Here is a 22,587-nt window from a genome sequence, read left to right on the forward strand (position 1 = left end):
ACATAAGACACGTCACTCGAATAGTTTTGAATGGGAGAAAGTGCAATGCGCAATATGGCGGAATAAGTCCCGCCCTCTAAATAAGAGCCAGTCTCCGACTGGTAAAGTCATCGCGTCACTGCAGCGGCTCCGGTTCCTAAAGAAACAGTCAGACGCGTGCTTCCTATAGACACGCACACTTAGGACTGCGCATGGGCATTAGCTTGATCCAGCCTGAAAAATAAATTTTTTTGTCATGATTTGAGCGTTTAGAAACAAAGTCAATGTCTGATTTCATTGGTGATTTCAAATAAGATATTTAATCGAAAGCTTGGCAAAAAGCTTTGGAGAATTTGATGTTTCTCCATTCAAAGAGATGGGAGCTGCACTTGCAAGCCCGAGAGGCGTTTCAAAGATGGCCGCTGAGTGAAATGACTCGTCTTAAAGTGACTTTGCTTATAGTTAGCAGAATGTCTAAAATGGACCATCGAAATAAAGTGTTACTGACTTTTTTCTTCTATGGAACCAAAAAGTAAACGCTTTGAAGGATGTTACCGCTGCTCTCTTTCATATAATGAAAGTGGATGGCGACCAGGTGCCATCAAGCTCAAAAAAATCATGATAAATGTATCATAAAGTGAAAATATTGCTTGTCTTGAAGTGGACACAATTAATTTTAACAGTACAGAAAAGAGGAGCATGGATATTCGGGTATAAATATGTCCTTTTGTGCTCGACGGAAAATAAAACGTGTTTCGAAAGACATGAGGGCGAGTAAATGATGACAGAACAATTCCTTCAAATGTGAGGATGTAAAATAGATGAATGATATCACAGGACAGTCAGAGATATAAATGGAAAAACACACAGAGTGTAACTGTTGCAGTTTTTGAGGCACTTGCTCACCATGGAAAATATGAGCCCGGGGATATAGGATGCAAGGACATAAAATAACTAGAAAAAGGAAAATGCACACACATACGCACACTCACAGCCATTATTATACACCCATGGGTTCACTTTATGGGCTGGAAAAGACGCAAATATGAAGGGTTCATTGCTCTTAAAGTTAACGATAGCCCCCTCCCTCCTCCTGTCCAAGTTGCATGCTTTTCTGTGTATGTCAAGGCTTTTTGTGTTTATCCGGGGGACCTGAGCTATAGGGCACGCTAACACCGTGCCAGCCTGGTGCCAGAATTAAAGATCAGTATAGTCTTATTCTAAAACCAATTTATTGTTGTTCCATTGTTTAAGTAGGTCAAGCTAAGAGCTGTTTTGCACCTAAAATTCCAGATGCCTAAAACCATTTTGAGGGCAAGGAGGCCTCGCTTCTCCTGGTGAAGTAATCAAGCAAGTCTCTAAAGGATTCTGGGAGCATCCTGCAGTGAGAAACACAGTGGCAACTGCCTGACTCTGTAGACGTCACTCGTTGATTTGAGAGATGTCCTGTTATCAACATCATGAGACTCGTGAGGACCACCCAGGGGTGTGGCTAACCCAACAGAAATCAATACAATTCAACTGAATTTTTCACTAATGGATTATTGGCTATTTAAGTGTCACATGTAGAGGAGTTGTGGTCGAGAACCTATCAAGAGATAGCTCCTTTTAAAATGAAAATTCTGTCATCATTTACTTACCCTTCTGTTATTCAAAACTGTATGACTTTCTGGTAACACTTTATTTTGATGGTCTGCTTTAGACATACTGTTGACTATAAGGAATGTTGCGCCTACATGTCAACTAACTCTCATTAGAGTATTAGTTGAGTCTCAGTAGACTGTCTGCTTAATATCTGCTAACGCTTTATTTTGACGGTCCCCCAACAGACATTCTTCTTAGTATAAAGTAACTTTGCAAGTACATGTCATCTTACTCTAACCCTAACCTCTTATTTTACTAACCCTACCCATAACCAAATACTAATACTTAACTTATACTCTAATGAGAGCTAGTTGACATGTAGGTGCAACGTTACTGATAGTTAACAGAATGTCTTAAAGGGATAGTTCACCCAAAAATGAATATTCTGTCATCATTTACTCCCCCTCAAGTTGTTCCAAACCTGTATGAATTTCTTTGTTCTGCTGAACACAAAAGAAGACATTTTGAATAATGTCAGTAATCAGACAGTTTACAGTCAACTGTCTAATTACCCTTATTCTTCAAAATATCTTCTTTTGTGTTCAGCAGAACAAAGAAATTCATACAGGTTTGGAACAACTTGAGGGGGAGTAAATGATGACAGAATATTCATTTTTGGGTGAACTATCCCTTTAAGGGGACCATCAAAATAAAGTGTAACTGACTTTCTTCTGTGGGAACACACAAAAAATGAAATTCTTTGTCCATTAAATGAAAATCAGTGAGGTCTGTTGTTGTTTTAAACCTCATTGACCTTCAATGAATGGACAAAAATATTCTTCAAAATATCTTTTCTGTTTTGCAGAAGAAATAAAGCCAAATAGTTTGGAGTGACATTCAGATTCAATTACTGGTTAGTATTAAATAAAACTTTAAATTAAATGCAATTTGACCCCAAGATTCCTCACACTCAAAGCAAACAAATTATTAGTTGGCTAATGCTAACTAACGCCACACAATTTTTTAAAGAGTTAGTTCACCCAAAAATGAAAATTCAGTCATTAATTACTCACCCTCATGTCGTTCCTCACCCGTAAGACCTTCGTTCATCTTCAGAACACAAATTAAGATATTTTTGATAAAATCCGATGGCTCAGTGAGGCCTGCATCGCCAGCAAGATAATTAACACTTTCAGATGCCCAGAAAGCTACTAAAGACATATTTAAAATAGTTCATGTGAGTACAGTGATTCAACCTTAATATTATAAAGCGACGAGAATACTTTTTGTGCAGCAAAAAAACGAAATAACGACTTTATTCAACAATATCTAGTGATGGGCGATTTTCAAAACACTGCTTCATGAAGCTTCGAAGCTTTACGAATCTTTTGTTTCGAATCAGTGGTTCGAAGCACATATCAAACTGCCAAAGTCACGTGACCTATTGAAATTTCGAAACACTTATGACGTAACGAAGTCTCATTTACTGAAATCACTGATTTTGGTTCTCCGAACCACTGATTCAAAACAAAAGATTCGTAAAGCTTCGAAGCTTCATGAAGCAGTGTTTTGAAATCGCCCATATTGTTGAATAAAGTTGTTATTTTGTTTTTTTGGTGCACAAAAAGTATTCTCGTCACTTTATAATATTAAGGTTGAACCACTGTACTCACATGAACTGTTTTAGTACCTTTCTGGGCCTCTGAAAGTGTTAATTGTCTTGCTGGCAATGCAGGCCTAACTGAGCCATCTGATTTTATCAAAAATATCTTAATTTGTGTTCCGAACAAACACAACGACAGGAACGAAGGTCTTACAGGTGTGGAAGGACATGAGGGTGAGTAATTAATGACAGAATTTTCATTTTTGGGTGAACTAACCCTTTAACAGAAAGTGATACTCATGTATTTATTTTGCATTGTAACTGTAATGTTTTGCAGATTAAAATACATATTTCCTGACATGTCCAGATGCCCACCCCCCGATGTAATGCGACTGCTCCATCTTCAAAGCTTGTCTAGATCTTTCATATCAGGTCAGTCTGATGTTTTAATGCTGATGATATTTAGCCTAGAAAATGTATTGCCAATATTTCTTCAGTTAACGGGTCAGCACAAGAAAAACATAAACATACTAAATATGATCATCTAAAAATTGGTTTCTGTGAGAGTTACTGGTAGCTGTTGTAGTCAGTTGTAGCTATTGTGTTTATCAAGATTTTAATTTTCTTTGTGATTTAATAATTCAAGGTAATTATATCTCACAGTTCTACAGTTCAAATGGAGTGATGTTCTGCAGTGTCTGTCTTCAGCTTTATTCCCACTGCTTCATTTTTCCTGCCTGACCCACATTCCTGTTGCCCGATAATCATGCATATCCCACAACGCCCGCTCCATCCACAGATGACTTACACACTCTCTTACATATGCACATATCATAATCAAAATGTCATAGTTTCCATGAAAACATACCCACCACAAATACTAGCCACATCCTGAGTTTCCGTTTGCCTGCACAGCTTTTAGCAATCATGACCAGCTCGGAGCCCAGGCAGACCACTGCACCGAAAGTCCCCAAACTCCTCTTCCACTCCTACCTTTACAGACAGCACTCACTGACTTCACTGAAGACCACAACAACCAGAATATATTCAACCTCACAGGTATCAAACACAACATTATTTTTAGTATTACAAAGGCCATTTGGTTGCTTTTATATATATTTGATTTCTTCTATGCATGTGACAGAAATGTAAATAATTTGAAAGAAATAATTGTGAAATTCTTACCAAGGTTTATACATTACAATAATTAACAATAGATCCAATGAGAAGGAAAATAAACACAAAATATTTAAACTAAATAAATATGGAACAACCACATGGTAAGTAATTGTGTAAACTGGCTCTCTTACACCACAGCGGTAAAAACTGAACAGGAGAATGGAGCTGTTCTCCTTCCACTCTGGATACTCTGCCTGCGGTTTCTTTGAACTCATTTCTTTCTTTTTGAACTCCTGACACAATTCATCACTGTAATAGAGCACAACAGTTGGGTTACGGAAGTTAAAATCCCATTCATTTTCTCTATACTGCTTTTTAACGATAATGTATAAACCTTCTAGGAGCTCTGAGGTTGTTAAGCGATAGCATATGCTCCTCTAGAAGATTTAGGCTTTATTTATTTTTTTAAACTTGTTTTTTAATTTAAATTCCACTGCTGAAAATCGTGAAAGGAGTAATTGTACACTTTAGAATATATTTTCTGTATATTTTTAAATTTTCTTAAAGAAATATTGTTTGTATACTTTCAAAATCAATAGAATTATATTGTACCATCATTTCTGATTCGATTTCCAATTACGTTATTCGCAGTGTTTGGAAGTATTTCAGAGTCCTTCCTAAAATAATTGAAATACTGGTTGGTTTTCATTGCTTAGAACCTATAGTGAGTATATTTTTGAAATATGAAGAAAATGAACGAGAAAATACTTCTGGATTTTTAAAAGCCACATCCACATCCAAAGTTAGCTTCACTTCCTGTCTCCTGAGATACCTTCGTTGCTGCCTTTAATGTCCCACAATCCTGTGCGTTCCATTCTATGATAGTTGAGCTAAAAAAAATAAAGATGGCATCTAAAAGTTGCATTTGGTGGTCAGTTTGAGTGTAAATGTACAACGTTTTCCACTTTTGATGCCATTTCTAGTGAGAAATTACTACTGTAGTAATTAAATATTCGCCTTAGTTATCACCAAAGCTCTCTCTATTCTGTTGTAAATCATTAAACTGTTATGCTGCCTCAGGAAGTCTGTCCAAAATCAGTTTTGTGAGGTACATTCATGCGCAAGTCAGCTGCCTAAGCTTTCGGACGCAGCCTGTATATCAAGCGAAGCTTTCTCTCTCTTTTTGTCTGCTTACTCAGTAAACTTGCCTCAGGGGGCGAAGTTGAGCATCGTTGTATGAAAAAGAGAAGTCTGACTGTTTTCCTTTTGTGTTCCACAGAAATAATAAGTCCATAAAGGTTTGGAAGCACATGAGGGTGAGTAAATATATGACAGTCTATTCTATATTCTACGTTGTAGTTGTGGACATTTTGTATGCCTCTCTTTTTTAACACACCTGGTTCAGATCATCAGCTCATTTGGAAAGACCTCCATGAACTGAAAGGTGCAGTATGTAATATTGACAGCTAGTGGTTGAAATGGGTACTGCAGTCCAAATTCAAAATATTGGATAGAGTCGTTTCCCCTGCCCCCTCCTCCTCAGACTAGACGCTCACGCGGGTTGCCAGATTGAGGACACACAAGATTGAGTACAACTGACAATGGAAGTTGAGGAGACTTATTTATCCACGTTTTAATATGCTCCCATTCATAGAGATTTTTAGATGGATGCCGAGACTTTTTATGTCGGGTAAAATCTACGATCGCTGACCTGGTTTGTTTGCAAGCTCCCATGGCTGCAATACGCTGTGTTTTTCACCAACTGTGTTTAAATACTATTGGATAAATTGGCAGTGGGCGGGATCACACTGACCAAAACAAAAACAGACATTCCAACACAGAACATACATTTAAAAGTAGAAAAACTGACTGTAGCGTTGTTTGTCAGAGAAACGAGTATGTAAACTTAGCATGTTTGCTAAATATCTACAAACATATTATGGTGTTTTTTAAAAAAAAAAAAGACAAACAGCACCTTGAACTGAGTGTGTCAGATAAGGGAGACATACAAAATGTGCAGAGCAGTGCGTCCCCAGGAACAGAGTTGAGAACAACTGGTTTAACACATTGGCCAATGTTTTTGTTTGATATTTAAAGGCATCAGCCTTTCATTTCACATTTCATAGTGTAGAAATAAAAAGATGTACAAAAGACAGCATTTGCTGGATTTATGTGCATCATCATTGTTGCTTGTACAAGAAAGCCAGTGCAAATGTTCTAAGATTCTGAGGTTTACCAACATGGAAAAGGTCAGAATTGGACAGCTGACGGTTGGATGCTGCCCACTGCTTCAGGTCTGGGTATATAAACAGGCCAAGCGGGCATGGCAGGATGTGGAGAAAGGCTGGTTTGTGTGAGGTTTGCTGACTGCAATTAAATGCCAGTCATTTCCCATTTTTATCAAAACACATATGGGGAAAGATTTCCCATTTGGAAGTTTTTTGTCAAAAATTTCTAGCATTTGCTGTGAGGCGGAGCACCCACACAAGAGGGAAGATCGTCTGACATGTAGCTTTCAAAAGTCACATCCTCACGACAATATGATGTAAACTGCAGCATGCTGTGTGTGACCCAAAATATGAGGTTTAGCTAAACAAATGTGACGCACAAGGTGATTGCAATGAGCATATCATGCTTGTGGGAGTTTGAAGATTTCCTGGAACTGACTTACATTTTTTAACTATTTTTAGAATCTTTCCAACTATCTGTTTTTGATAACTTCTTTTCTCTCTTCTTTATGACCAAGAGAAACCAAGTGCTTGGCTTGGACCTACAAACAACACTCAAATGCTGTTTCACCTTCAGTAGACTCAAAGAAAAGCAGTATGAGTTGTTCTCCAGTGTTTATTGATTCTGTCTGGGACTATTACGTTTCTATTACTATTAAGTTAAATAAACTATTACGTTTCCAAACAACATCCGATGAGATCTTTATACTGTGTAACAGGTGGAAATGATTGGTTTGGTGATGACAACAAAGCAGCAATTTTCTAGTTGAGAACAAGGTATGTTTGAATTGAATAACCAAGCTAATAACCCTGTTCTACTGGGACACATCGTTTATCTGTACACACAAACATTGTATGTTTAAAATAGTACAGAAACAAATGGTACACTTCAAACAATGTTTGGAATTTTATGTCAAAAGTATGTAAAAATGCTCACTCTTAAATATAAAGGTTCTTTATTGGCATCGAAGATTCCATTAAGAAACCCATTCAACTTTTTCATTGCACAAAAGGTTCTTTATTGTGAGAAAACATTCCTTAGATGATTAAAAGGTTCTTCACGCTATGAAAAAATGGTTATTTTAACTGGTTATTTCATTGAAACCCACAATGCTTTACATTACATTGCATGAGTTAAATTAATTTTACTGTATAATGGAGGGCTGCACGATTTATCGCACGATACGAAAAATAACATTGAACTTAAACGCGATTATCGCTTAAACGCGATTGTTAGTGCGATTATGAAATCGCGAAGGCTGCGATTATTTTTTTTATTCGCAGCTTGTCAATGAAGTATGGCTCCAAATGCTAATCCATCTGAAAGCACTGCGAGTTTGAGTCGCTTATAATGTACATTTGAAAAAGCAACACGTGTCAAACATCTTTCCAGACATGAGATGCAACATCTTGTCCAACAAAAGACAGCATTTAATAACATATTTTTACTCCAAACTCACTTCATAATGACAGTTGAGCATCCTTCTGTGAGATGATGTGGCTTCTTACACAGAATAAGGCAGTCGTGTGTTTATTAGTCATGTTTATTCAACCAAAGCGTTTAAATCTTGTTTATTCAGCTACAGCAATATGATGTTATCTTCTTCTGCGGCAGGGGATATTTGGAGTTTCTGCCCAAGAGCGCCCTCTGGCTTTCAGATGGAGAAGCATTTACTACAGATCACAGAGCCGTACAGCTCTGACAAGCTGCGCATAAATAATCGCAGCCTTTGCAAAAAATCGCGTGCAATTTAATCGCGATAAATCGTGCAGCCCTAGTTTAATTTATGTATAGCTTTATTTGTGTAACCCGCTGTAGGTAAGTTTAGTCAGGTCTGTTCAAGTCAAGTTTAAGTCAAGTCATTGTCTGGTTTTGTTTATTTGTATTTGTTTGTTTGCTTTAATAAACTGCACATAGGTTCGCAATTCTCCTTCAGTGGACTTAAACATTACAAAAAGCTGAGAATGTTCCCTGTTAGCTGGGTTATCAGTACAGCTAGACAACATGAAATGTTAAAAGTTTTGCACACTTATGCTGCATCCGAAATCGTACTATATATATAAAGGGAAAAACAGTACGCCAAAACAGTAGCATGTACGACTACATAGTATTCAAAAAACAGTAGGCGACAGTTGAAAGTACCTGGATGACCTACTATTTCTGCTGTCATTCTGGAGTGCACATTCGATGGACACTTTACTATCCCATGAAGCCACAGGAGAGGATTTATGAATGGCAGTATGTGACGCAACTTATGCTGGTAGGTGACAGTAACAATATGGCAGATGTAGTACGTCCGAGTATGAAATTTAGAATGCAGCGTTAGTCTCTCTGCTCCTTTATGTTTCCTTGTTAATCTATATGAATGACCACTATTGTTTTAGCCAGAGATTTTTCAAGTACTGCAGTCAAAAAATCTCTGGTCCTGCTACAAGGCTTTTGGGTACACTAAACCTTTTCAAAGGGCTACCTGTGAGAAATGTTTGTACATTTGGCATCCTCCACTGGTAATTCCTCTCTTTTTTTCCCCAATTTATAACTTCCTCACGCTCCACCAAAGGAATCCTCACCACTTCCGTATTCAGGAATGTTCAGCACCACACCCCGGCCCGCTCTCTGACCTTTGTGACCCTTACAGTCTATACAACCTTGACATGAAACCAGGCTTGTCACTAGACAGTTAGCCAAAAAGTATCAGGCTAGACTACAATTCCAGCCCGAATGCAAACGGATGGATAAATATTTTAAGAAGATGACCAATATAATTGTGCCTTCAGTTGAGAAGTTTATACAGTATAAACAACCTTTGGTACACCAAAGAAAATGAGGCAGTTTAAATCCTCAAAGCCTGTAGAGTCAACATGAATTGTAACCCATTTTTATCTGCATAAATTGACATAAGTAAGACAGGATGTACAGTAGGGATATCTCAGTACCATATAAGCTATCAGCTGATATTAGAGATTTTTCGGGATATCGACCATCATTAGATATTTAATCACGTTTACTCATTTACTCTATTTTTACATTTAGATTAGCCATCATCTAAGACTCACTTAAAGTTGATCTTTAGCAAACCTCAAAATGAATATTGATTTTTCATACTGTACATTATAATGTTGTGATGCCTAAATTCACTTGTGGCATTGGGCTGTTGACCATAGCATTAAAAATAAGTATTGGCTTATCTTCTGTATCTATATTTTTAATATTGATGCATCCCAAACATTTAGTCTAGGGTGAGACTTGATTTTATCCATCAGTAAGTGATTAAAGACTGTAAAAACATTTTGTTTATTTGGAATTACATGCACAAATTAATCATTCACAGTAAGACCACTAATAAATTTGAGAGGGTCGACTTAGATTTAAAAAAAAAAAAAAAAAAAATAGATTCATTCCTACTAATTGCAACCAACTGTCCTCTCTTGTTGTACAAAGAATGAATGATTTTTTTCAGTGGTTCTGCAGACAAACAAACATTTTGAGCTTTGGAATGCATTCTGGACAACAGACTTTAAAAGCTCATGGGGAAAAAAAATCTAGTGGCACAGCTCATGTTACAGTTTTCAATCTTGAGACAATCCTGTCACTGTTCAGACTCTCTAAAAGCAAGTTGTGCTCGTCTATGACTCAATAACTGTGAACTGCGAGGTAAATAATGGGGCTGTGTAACTCCCATAGGCAAAGGAAGACTGGATCCATATGACTAAGACTAAGATTTTGACACGTAGAAACCTTATTAATGCCAAGTACAGATTCAAAAAGAACACTGGCAAAAACACTTACAGACCGCAAAGGGCAAATGACCGCATTTTGGTTTGGTTATTTTATTAATATGCAGACATCCCATTCTGTCATGAAATACGAGCACTAAATTAATTTCCGGCTAATAGCCTGTTCATTTCCACTGCAAGTCAGGAAAGACGCAAGCCTCACGGAACAGCCACTAAAGTTAAATTTTCACAAATAGATGGAAAAAAAACCTTCTCCCTTGATCCAAGAAGCACTGGTTCAAAGCCAGCGAGCTGAGGCAAGGGCGGGCAGTGCAGCCAAAGAGTGCGCTTTTCTCACTGTTTGAAGAATGCCATGCATATTTCTTAAAGGTCCTTGACTTTCATTGCTTTTTCCTCTCTTGCACATTCAGAGCTGTTGGCCAGATGTCGGATGCTCTCCGATGGTTTCTACAGGTTTGAATCAACCTATAAGCCCTCTAAAGCACTTATCTTCTATTAGCAGCATATAAGACAGGGCTTGGGTTCTGTTCCAGCGGTGGGCGCACCTAGCTAATCATCTCTAGACAGCGCTTGAATTAAGCATGAACTGGGAGGGAAAGCCCCAGTGGGATGCAAAACATTCTTGCAATTTTTTATGTCTCAGCTCTCTCCATCTGAGAGAAATATGAATAGAGACCAGTTGCACAGGAAATCAAGGCCTTAGTCAGTAGCGCTCTTGTCCTCCCTTTCTCTTTTCTATACTTCATTCTCTCCCTCACTCTTTTTCATCTTTATTATTATCTTTGAATACACAAATATCGAAATGTGGTCACTAAGACGCACTTAGTGACACGCTAGTCAGGGCAAAACAATAAGGATGGTCCAGAGACAGTGTGAAAGAGTTTTGTGCCTGTCTCTTACCCTACAAATTTAACAATAAAGGTTCTTTATTGGCATCTATAGTTCCATGAAGAACCTTTACCCTTTCTAATTCCACAAAAGGGTCTTTATAGTGAAAAAAGATTCTTTAGATTTTTAAAATGTTCTTCACACTAAGAAAAAAATGGTTTTGTTCACTGAAAAGTTCTTTGGGGAACCAAAAATGGTTCTTCCATGGCATCAAACCCCCTTCTGAAACCTTTATTTTTAAATGGTTAGTTCACCCAAAAATGAAAATTCAGTCATTAATTACTCACCCACATGTCGTTCCACACCCATAAGACCTTCATTCATCTTCAGAACACAAATTAAGATATTTTTGATAAAATCAGATGGCTCAGTGAGGCCTCCATTGCCAGTAAGATAATTAACACTTTCAGATGCCCAGAATGCAACTAAAGACATATTTAAAACAGCTCATGTGACTACAGTGGTTCAACCTTAATGTTATGAAGTGACGAGAATACTTTTTGTGCACCAAAAAAACAAAATAACAACTTTATTCAACAATATCTAGTGATGGGCGATTTCAAAACACTGCTTCATGAAGCTTCAAAGCTTTACAAATCTTTTGTTTTGAATCAGTGGTTCGGAGCGTGTATCAAACTGCCAAAGTCACGCCACCCCAGTGGTGAACCACTGAAATTTCGAAACACTTATGACATAATGAAGCCTTGTTTACTGCACGTGATTTTGGCAGTTTGATACTTTAGTAGCTTTCTGAAAGTGTTAATTATCTTGCTGGCAATGGAGGTCTCACTGAGCCATCGGATTTTATCAAAAATATCTTAATTTGTGTTCTGAAGATGAACAAAGGTCCTACAGGTGTGGAACGACATGAGGGTGAGTAATTAATGACAGAATTTTTATTTTTGGGTGAACTAACCCTTTAAAAATCTGCTATCGTGCATTAAGTTAATTGATATATGACTTCCAATTGTAAACTTTTGGCTTAAAGTGATGTACTGAACATTGTTCAGCTGATTTAAATATGATTAGCTATCTAGCTGACTGACATGGATGTGGTTGGAAGTATCAGTTAGAACGGGCTGAAAATAATAAAGTAATGATCATTTTCAAATAGAGTTACATGATAGTTGTGACGTTTTCCATTGTTATCATCACAAATGAAAACGTAAATGTCTTGTTTTAAAATATTTCTTCACATTTTTATAAAGAAAAACAAAAACAAAAAACAAATAGCCTATATATAGTCTAGTCAGACTATCAGATGATTTGGAGGCTTGCAGCTAGACAGTGAATCAGTGTGAATCTACTGGTCAGTATGAATAGTGTGAATGTATCATGCTGTTTGGGTTTCAGTCTTTTACCAGCAGACATCAGTGTCACAGCCACATTTGTTGTTCTGCAAAACAACATCTCACCATCATTTTCCCATGCAACAGGCATTTTGTTTTTTTTAACAAATACTTTGGCAGAATCTCAATTTGTATCCTAAATGTTTTGGCTCTGTGTATTCAGGGCAGCTGAAAGCTTTCTGTGAAACCTAGACATAATGAGTTGTTTCTGAGGAATGAAATAGAGAAGTCAGATATAAATAGATATAAACAGGCCTCAAAACGTCATTCAGCTCAAGCTGCAGGACTGTATGTGTGCTGAAGATAACAGACCAACCGACAGAACACTTTATCTACTGTTATCCTGAGCACTAAACAATAAAACAGAAGCATAAGATGAAATAATAATAACAAACTGAGCAATTCCAATAGGGCCTAAAAACACTGAAAAACACGTCCAGGTACAAGTAGAACCAATAAAAGGATCTTTTTTTCTTTTTTCTTTTTTTTTTCACAACCCAAAACCTCACAGAGGCGGACTTGAAAAGGTCTATATGCCACTGAATGTGCATATTCAGTGTAGTTCAGTTACACAGGCTGTTTAATGCTGCACAGAGATGTATGAAATGCATTTACACAGGAATTACAATTGCAGAAAAAGTTATGAAAGTGAATATGGAATAGCTGAAATAATGAAACTATAAATATATGAATAAAAATTGATTATAAATAATAATAATAAATAAAAATCATTAGAAATAAACATTTAATGTAATTCAAAATAATATACTGCAAATTTTAGGGCTGCTCTGAAGCTGCATTTCATTCACACAGAAGTGGCATCAGAGCTGACTGATACTAAGGGCATGTTTTAGTACTGCTTTTATATTACATTTTTGTGTGTGTGTAAAGGTCTAGCTCTGTTCCACCTCAGCCCCTGTGGTTGTGATGCTGCATTCATCTACAAAGCAGCATCAGAGCAGCCTTGAACTTTGTTGTTGTCATGACAGAGGATATATTTCATTAATCATTTATAGTTTCAGGTTTCTATCTTCATAATTACTTTGCATTTATGCAGCATTAAACAATATACGTGCAACCTTTGCAGTGTAAAGACGCCTTAACTTAAATGCGCTATAGTAACAATTTTGCATTGTGACGTAGCATCGTTTATATTGTTGACACGCACTTACCAACATCAGCATTGCAGAACGCCTGTTGAGGATGGACGGGGGAACAACTGCACGCTTCTGCGATCTCTCCCACCCGAAACAGTACCAGCACCACAAGTGTGCCAATACAGCTCTTCATTTTTGCTTCACTTTAATATCTGACAGCAAATTTAGAGGCAGGTAGACGATCTTCTGCAATGACAACAATGATCCAGTCCCTCACACAGCTGAAAAGTACAATGTCCACCGCCGTTCAAGATGCCACACGCTGAGAATTAGTATGACTATTGCTGTTAAATTCCTCAGAGACGAACGGGCTCGTTGGTAATAAAGGAAGTACACTGCTGCTCTATCTAATGGTCTTTCCAGGCTTCTTTCTTTTCCACTGCCTTCTATGGGTGTGTTCTCATGGAGAGACCAGGTTCATGCCTTAATACTGCGCGTGGACTCCTCCCTTCTAAACCAGATTCAACCAGAGGTGGGCGCTTCACGAAGGTCTTCAAAAGATTTCTTTCACTCTTTCTGTCAGGACGGAGTTTTGTACAAATAAACACATTTAAGTATTAAACAAAATATAGATTCAAGTAATTTATAGCGCGATAGTCTTTGTTAGAAAAAATATATATGCTGCTTTCCATTCTTTCTTTACATATTAAAGACACATGCTTGTGTTTATGTATTATACTGCAGATATACCCAGCTTACAAAAATATGTTCTAAGAACGTTTTGCTAATGTTTTGAACGTCCAATTTTTTAAACGCGTTTTTCTTGGTTATGCGAACGTTAAGGAAACATTCCATTTTATCATTTTTGCCAACATTATGGGAATGTTACTTTTGAATGTTCTTTGAACATTCTAAAACAAGCAGTTAGTAAATGTTAGGTGAACATCCAACTAAAACGTTTCAGGAAATTAACGATGTATTTAATAATGTTTTTGTGCTAATGTTTCATTGATGCTTCATGTTTCAATGTTTCATTCTAATGAGATCATTAAAGACCAGATAACTTTGAACAGACATTCTGTTAAAGGGTTAGTTCACCCAAAAATGAAATTTCTGTCATTAATTACTCACCCTCATGTCATTCTAAACCCTTCGTTCATCTTCAGAACACAAATTAAGATATTTTTGATAAATCCGATTGGCTCAGTGAGGCCTCCATTGACAGCAAGATAATTTACACTTTCAGATGCCCAGAAAGCTACTGAAGACATATTTAAAACAGTTTATGTGACTACAGTGGTTCACCCATAATGTTATGAAGCGATGAGAATACTTTTTGTGCGCCAAAAAAAACAAAATAACGATTTTATTCAACAATATCTAGTGATGGGCGATTTCAAAACACTGCTTCATGAAGCTTTGAAGCTTTACGAATCTTTTGTTTCGAATCAGTGGTTCGGAGCACGTATCAAGCTGCCAAAGTCACGTAAACCATTGAAAGTTCAAAACGTTTCAAAACACTTATGACGTAACGAAGCCTCGTTTACTGAATCACATGGAGGCCTCACTGAGCCATCGGATTTTATCAAAAATATCTTAATTTGTGTTCTTAGAAAATGAACGAAGGTGTTACGGGTTTGGAACGACATGAGGGTGAGTAATTAATGACAGAAATTTCATTTTTGGGTGAACTAACCCTTTAACGTTACTACTGTTACATGCTGTTATCGTTGCATAGCCTACTGTTAACGTAAGAATGTTTTTTTTTATAACTTTAAGAGAACCTTGCCAGAATGTTAAGGTGAGGACATTCCCTTATAGCTGGGTATCAAATAATGACAAACTGACATCATACCCATAAAATTAAAACGGATAGTTCATTTAAAAACAAATAGTAATTGATGATTCTTTCCCAAGTATTCTAAAACCATGTGATAATTTTGTGTAAGAAAGAGCTTCCTGAACAGTCTATTCACAAATAGGCTAATCATGACATTATTCTTGGCATGTTTACGAGATAGTGCTTCATTAACAAATAGTTCTTCAAACATTCAGTCAAACATTTTTCAATGAATCGTTGATTTGGTTCACAAATCCTGTCTAAATGATTCGCTCATGAATCGGTGCTAACCAATTATTTAAATTACAGTCTTCTCACACAAAGCTATCGTATGAATTCAGAAGACTTGGAACATAGAGCCACACTGGCCACTTTTATGATTTATGATGGTTTTTCATCCTTTTGGAAGCTTGAAAGAATCATGAAGCACCATGAAAATATGCGGTAGGCTACTGTAATGCTACTCCTATTCTGTGAGTATAACAGAATACAATATATAAAGTAGAATAAAACCTTTTCCTTTCTGCTTTCCTTTTTTATTCGTTAAAACATCTTTTTACCCTTATTGTGAACCATAATCCTACAGTATTAATACACAAAAGCACACCAGAGATGCTGAATAGGGAACTTTAGCTGCTATCACATCTATAAGGAATTTGCTCTTGTAGTCATAAACCTACTGAAGTCTCTTTATTGTTTCTCTTCCCACTCAGAACAGCAGTAAAAGACTCTCTTTGCTCCTGCATCTGCCATGACGCTGTGTATGCAGCTGGCACACTCTCATTGTTTCCACTCTGACTAGAGGGAAAAGCAAAAATCCACAATGTGCTGCTCTGAGAGAGAATGAAGTAAAATAAATAAATTAATGCAATGGTTGGAAAATCTCATGGCAAGTTTGTTGGCAATGACTCCATCTTTTTTGATGACATCACCACTCTGGCTGTGGCTGCGTAGCCCCTGTGGATTCAAATGTCACAGGACCTTGTTTTTATTTCAGTTTTGCCTTTTTAAAAATCTTTTCTTAATAAAGAGCTTAGTTTATCTTAAGGCCCAATCACAAGACACACATCGTCAACTTCAGGGGCTGAGACTAGTCACCTCTGCAGTACTAGTTTTGATCGAGTTCTAGCAGAAAGCTTGGTATTGATTCTGTGCCTTTGTGAAGGAAAGAAACCTTGTGACTTGGTCTGCTGTTGCGTGTTTGATGGTGTGCGGCACAGACAAAAGCAATTTAGTGTCTGTGGTAATACTTAACAAGGAAACTATGTCAAAAATGTGTATGTGGTGCCCAGAAGGAGTGTTTTTGTGAATTTTTTTTTTTTTGTATCCCTTGCAAATTACCCAGACAGAGCTATACAATGAAGCACCAAGCTTTCTTGTGATGGCCAATTTGTAAACAGTGGCAACAGTGAACTAATCTGCAAATCTATATGGAATATTTACATAATGATGTAGAGTTTACAGTCTGCTTTTCCCAACATACGACTGCATTTTTCCAACAGAGGTTTTCTTATAGGAACATAGCGAGGTTATTGTCTGGCTCTGTGCATTTGCAGTTTGGAATAACAATTACTGCTTCTGTCAATCATTAAACAATTACCAATAGTGAATAGAGAGTGAGTCTGCAGACATACAAGAGATGAGAATAAAAGCAGAAGCGCAGAACATGTATTCACTTATTATGTGCGCCCACTATTTAATTTATATTAAGACTAAATCCTGTAATTAGATGCATCATCCTGAAAATATGCAATATTTAATGTGCAACAGGTAAATACCATCTAGGAAGTAAAATTATATGCTTAAAAAAATAATGCGTAGGAGAAATGACATGTTTTAAAATTACACCAACATAATTTTACATTTGAAAATGACAGAAAAAAATCTTATTGTATTTATGGCATCTGGTGGGTGACAATAGCATAATTTTTTAGCATTCAAGTTCCAAATGCATGGATGTTTTGTTTTATTATTTTATTTTATTTTATTTTGTTTTATTTTATTTATTTATTTTATTTTATTTTATTTTATTTTATTTTATTTTAGTTTAGTTTAGTTTTTAAAACTACACCAACATAATTTTACATTTGAAAATGACAGAAAAAAAAATCTTATTGTATTTATGGCATCTGGTGGGTGACAATAGCATAATTTTTAGCATTCAAGTTCCAAATGCATGGATGTTTTGTTTTATTATTTTGTTTTATTTTATTTTATTTTATTTTATTTTATTTTTTATTTTATTTTATTTATTTTTTATTTTATTTTATTTATTATTATTTTTTATTTTATTTTATTTTATTTTATTTTATTTTATTTTATAAAACTACACCAACATAATTTTACATTTGAAAATGACAGAAAAAAAATCTTATTGTTTTATTATTTTATTTTATTTATTTATTTATTTATTTATTTATTTATTTTATTTTATTTTATTTTATTTTATTTTATTTTATTTAAAGTCTCAAGAGCTGTAAATTTTTTATGTAAAAATCTCTCAAGAGCTTGGGGAGACTCCTGCTGGACGGGAATAAAAATGGCGGAAAAAGAGAGAAGAAAGCGCAGAGGACAGACTAAATAGAAAATCAAAAACTGACTAGAAAATAAAATAATAGTAATATAATGTTACCAATAATGATAACATTTGAATGGAACGAATATTAGGGACACTGATATTTGTTCATTCACAACAATAAAGAGGCTTGGCTGTGTCTAAAAATCTAGTGAGCGTCCTACATAGGCAGCCTTTTGGGGCATTTTAGCGCGCTCATGTTGCTAAGAAATGCTGTCTATGTATGTGACTCGCTATGTTTTCAGACACGACCTATGTATGTGTGTACAGTTCACCGTGAGTGGAACAGAAGTAACCTGGAAGAGAAAAGAACAGCGCAACTGACAAGTGATGTTGAGTGTGTTTAGTGGAGGAAGACTAGAGCTGTGTGAAACACCGCTGCGGGATGGAGGCGGACGATAATGGTAAGTTTTATGTCATTAAAGTTTAATATGACTGAGTAACGTTTTAAGACTGACTGGTGAAAAACAATGGCAGATTGATAGAATTTTGTGTTCAGTTTGAATCCAAATGAGACCAAACTGACAGGTCGATGCTAAATAATAAAGCAAACACATGCATGCTGGCAGTGACATTAAAACAGTGTTTGTGTAAGTTTGCTAGTAGGACTCCATGTTGACATGACATTGACAAGTTATTGACTCAAATATTTGGTTTGTGTGCACCTATTTCTGTCCATATGTATCTTTTTAAAGCTAAAGTTAGCCAAAATTTTGTGTGTGTGTGCTTTGAAAGGGTCACATTTAGTCTTGGACATCATAAATTCAGATATGCTGTGTTGTTATGTGAGGATGACCCAAATTGATCTCATTTGCTGATATGCTGTTTATATATCAAAAAGATGTGGTTTGACTTTGTTTTTTGGTGTTTAATGTCCCTTTTTAAAACACAAAATTCTTCAAAGTGTGTTTTCTGACATGGTGTATGTTTCTATATTGTGCCTACAGTGTCATATTTTTGTCGTTTTCATTGCTTTTTTTTTTTTTTTGTAGAATGTCAGAGTAGCAGAAATGATGTTACAGGATATCCTGAGTGAAAACAACAGACACCACAGAGCTTGTGTGGTTAACTGTCTGTTTTTGTACAAGAGTGAAACCTGTATAAAAGTGACACCTGTTTAAAAGCAGTGAAAACAAATAAGCTCTAGGAGTTTTTACCGAACTGTTTTCCTAAATTTTAAAGTCTTGTTGAAGATGATGAAATGATTTCATGAGCAGCAGGAACTAAATGCACCACACCCACCTTAAATTTGCACTCTTAGGGCTGTACTTTGTGTCATTTCCATAACAACTTGAGTCATATTAGAAATGACAACTCATTTGTCCGTTAGTCCGTTAGTCACTATATGGACTTATTGTTGTTGGATCTCTTTATTATAAGAGTGTTTTGTGGTCTTGTTGGTAGACGCTGTGTGAATAACTATGAGTGTCACTCAAATTTCACTTTCCAGATCAGTCAGACCATAAAATAGTGATAGACTGATACATCTACCACAGTCTGATAAATTGTTAAATATTTGTTGAATGAAAATTCTGTCATCATTTACACACTCTCATTAAAGATATATCACAAGATATTTTGAAGAACTGTTTTTGGGTGGGTTCTAAAAATATTAATTGTTTAGATATTTTTCAGTATATCTTCTTTTCTGTTTTACAGAATAAAGAAAGTCACACAGGTTTGGAATGAAATAATAGTAAATGATGACAGAATTTTCATTTTTGGGTGAACTATACCTTAACAATCAGATAAACACAGACCAATTTGGATGCAAAATACTAAAACCTAACAAATAGAGAACCCAATACACCAGCGGCCAGAGAAAACAAATGAGATGAGTTTGAACGTGTTGATGGTAGAGGTATGTGTTGTTGATGGTGGTATGCTATTCTACACCCTTGACGCAAAAGAAGCCATGATCGCCCTTGACCTTGATGCTGTTTTACTTTTTCAACTTTCTTTAGTATGTAATGTTGTTGTTTGAGCATGAAAAAGGTCTGCAAAGTTACAAAACACAAAGTTCACTCTAAAGGGAGTTATTCTCTATATCAGTAAGCACTGTGTCTGAACTCCCTGAAACGCCTCGATTATAGTCTCGAGTTTTCTTCTAGAAACTTACACATCACAATATTTTTCATTTAAATAAATCCCGCCCAAAGCATACACAAAAAAGGGGCGAGACCTAGTTGAGTTGCGTTAGTAGTGTGTTGAAACTCACGGTTATGGTAAGGGGCGTGGCATTTCAGAAACACGCTCAAAGCGGTTGACCAATCACAGCACACTGGTCCAGCTGACCAATCAGAGCACATTGTACTTTTTGGAAGGAGGGGCTTCATAGAGACAGGAACTAAACAGGGGTGAGTTTCCCATACAACGATGTAACTCGCTGCTTAAAGGCAGTAGCCCCTCACTGCAGAACACACGAGATCCAGGGGCCAGAGACGGGTAGGTTAAGGGATATGTAAAGTGGGAGGAGTTAGATCCAGATCAAGGGGGTGGAGATGGGTAGGTTTAGATCCAGGGGGTGGAGACGGGTAGGTTAAGGGATATGTAAAGTGGGAGGAGTTAGATCCAGATCCAGGGGGTGGAGATGGGTAGGTTTAGATCCAGGGGGTGGAGACGGGTAGGTTAAGGGATATGTAAAGTGGGAGGAGTTAGATCCAGATCCAGGGGGTGGAGATGGGTAGGTTTAGATCCAGGGGGCAGAGACTGGTAGGTTAAGGGATATGTAAAGTGGGAGGAGTTAGATCCAGATCCAGGGGGTGGAGATGGGTAGGTTTAGATCCAGGGGGTGGAGACGGGTAGGTTAAGGGATATGTAAAGTGGGAGGAGTTAGATCCAGATCCAGGGGGTGGAGACGGGTAGGTTAAGGGATATGTAAAGTGGGAGGAGTTAGATCCAGATCCATGGGGTGGAGATGGGTAGGTTTAGATCCAGGGGGCAGAGACTGGTAGGTTAAGGGATATGTAAAGTGGGAGGAGTTAGATCCAGATCCAGGGGGTGGAGATGGGTAGGTTTAGATCCAGGGGGCAGAGACTGGTAGGTTAAGGGATATGTAAAGTGGGAGGAGTTAGATCCAGATCAAGGGGGTGGAGATGGGTAGGTTTAGATCCAGGGGGCGGAGACTGGTAGGTTAAGGGATATGTAAAGTGGGAGGAGTTGGATCCAGATCCAGGGGGTGGAGATGGGTAGGTTTAGATCCAGGGGGCGGAGACGGGTAGGTTTAGATCCAGGGGGCGGAGACTGATAGGTTTAGGTATATGTAAAGTGGGAGTAGTTGGATCCAGATCCAGGGGGTGGAGACGGGTAGGTTAAGGGATATGTAAAGTGGGAGGAGTTGGATCCAGATCCAGGGGGTGGAGATGGGTAGGTTTAGATCCAGGGGGTGGAGATGGGTAGGTTTAGATCCAGGGGGCGGAGACTGATAGGTTTAGGTATATGTAAGGTGGGAGGAGTTGGATCCAGATCCAGGGGGTGGAGATGGATAGGTTTAGATCCAGGGGGCGGAGACGGGTAGGTTAAGGGATATGTAAAGTGGGAGGAGTTGGATCCAGATCCAGGGGGTGGAGATGGGTAGGTTTAGATCCAGGGGGCGGAGACGGGTAGGTTTAGGTATATGTAAAGTAGGAGGAGTTCGATCTAGATCCAACCCCACCCCCTGGAGTGAGGACCATTTCCTTAAAGGTGCAGTGTGTAAATTTTAGCGGCATCTAGCAGTGAGGTTGCGAATTGCAACCAACGGCTCAGTCCACCGCTCACCCCTCCCTTTAGAAGCACATAGAGAGGCTACGGTGGCCGACACAGGACAAAGATGTCATCGTCTCAGACGATGCTCTCTAGAGCAGTTTGTCCATTTAGGGCTTCTGTAGAAACACGGCTGCGCAAAATGGCGAATTCGATGTAAGGGGACCCGCGGTGTATGTAGATAAAAATGGCTCATTCTAAGGTAATAAAAACATAATGGTTCATTATGTAAGGTCTTTATACACCACTGAAAACATAGTTATTTAAATTATATTGCATTTTTGTCAATAGATCCTCCTAAATATTACACACTGGACCTTTAACTACCATAGTATGATACATTGTTGAAGAAATCAACTAGCTTGTCACGTCTGTTTCGCGAAAACGTATTGTTGCAAATTTGTCGTTCAACCACCTTGGTTAATGATGATGTACAGCAGGTGGTGGAGCAATAACTGCTATAAATTATGGACATGGCATCTGAGGACTAATTATCATTTTCTCAGTTATTTTGCTTTATTTCCAGATTCAATCATAGGCTCATTCTTCCATACGAGAGCAGGTACGCACATGCGCACTGTTCAAAAATGGTGCTTTAAATCTGTTGACAACTAAAAGACGTAAATGACATTTGTATATATTCGAAAAAAGAAAAAAGATATAGATTGTACTGAATGTCAGCTTGCTTATTTCACTCAAAATAAGGATTTATTAAATCAAACAAGAAACTATGCTTCTAACCACAGGCTGTCATTCCAACCACACAACTTTGCGATGCTGTTTGCGAATGTTTGTTGGAAAGTTGGTTTCGGGAAACACGGAACTTGCGAACATAGTTGGCTA

General features: G+C 37.3%; 2 protein-coding genes and 2 long non-coding RNA genes across 5 annotated transcripts in view; 2 read left to right on the forward strand and 2 right to left on the reverse strand.

The window, feature by feature from the left end:
* The window catches only part of timp2a (TIMP metallopeptidase inhibitor 2a), a 29,466-nt gene extending 15,394 nt beyond the window's left edge, over positions 1 to 14,072 (reverse strand). The window contains exon 1 of the mRNA XM_051915481.1: positions 13,661 to 14,072. Within this exon, the coding sequence (XP_051771441.1) occupies positions 13,661 to 13,778 (118 nt within the window). The 5' untranslated portion in view covers positions 13,779 to 14,072. The remainder of the gene's footprint in view (positions 1 to 13,660) is intronic.
* Positions 4,039 to 5,566, reverse strand: LOC127524112 (uncharacterized). Its single transcript, XR_007932998.1, has 2 exons — positions 4,477 to 5,566; positions 4,039 to 4,186 (listed from the first exon to the last, which is right to left on the reverse strand). It is a non-coding gene; the product is annotated as an uncharacterized LOC127524112 (long non-coding RNA).
* On the forward strand, positions 4,090 to 7,132 carry LOC127524113 (uncharacterized). Its single transcript, XR_007932999.1, has 3 exons — positions 4,090 to 4,225; positions 5,565 to 5,601; positions 7,032 to 7,132. It is a non-coding gene; the product is annotated as an uncharacterized LOC127524113 (long non-coding RNA).
* The window catches only part of cyth1b (cytohesin 1b), a 77,251-nt gene continuing 66,656 nt past the window's right edge, over positions 11,993 to 22,587 (forward strand). Inside the window, exon 1 of one of the 2 annotated variants that reach the window (XM_051915474.1) lies at positions 11,993 to 12,012. Coding sequence is in view for 1 of the 2 variants with exons in the window: in XM_051915476.1 (XP_051771436.1) it covers positions 18,386 to 18,404 (19 nt within the window). In the remaining variant the exon portion in view is untranslated. Of the gene's footprint in view, positions 12,013 to 18,257; positions 18,405 to 22,587 lie in introns of those variants that run through there. The other variant, XM_051915476.1, reaches the window with a different exon arrangement.

Source organism: Ctenopharyngodon idella, chromosome 12, assembly GCF_019924925.1.
Source record: "Ctenopharyngodon idella isolate HZGC_01 chromosome 12, HZGC01, whole genome shotgun sequence".
Taxonomy (NCBI): domain Eukaryota; kingdom Metazoa; phylum Chordata; class Actinopteri; order Cypriniformes; family Xenocyprididae; genus Ctenopharyngodon; species Ctenopharyngodon idella.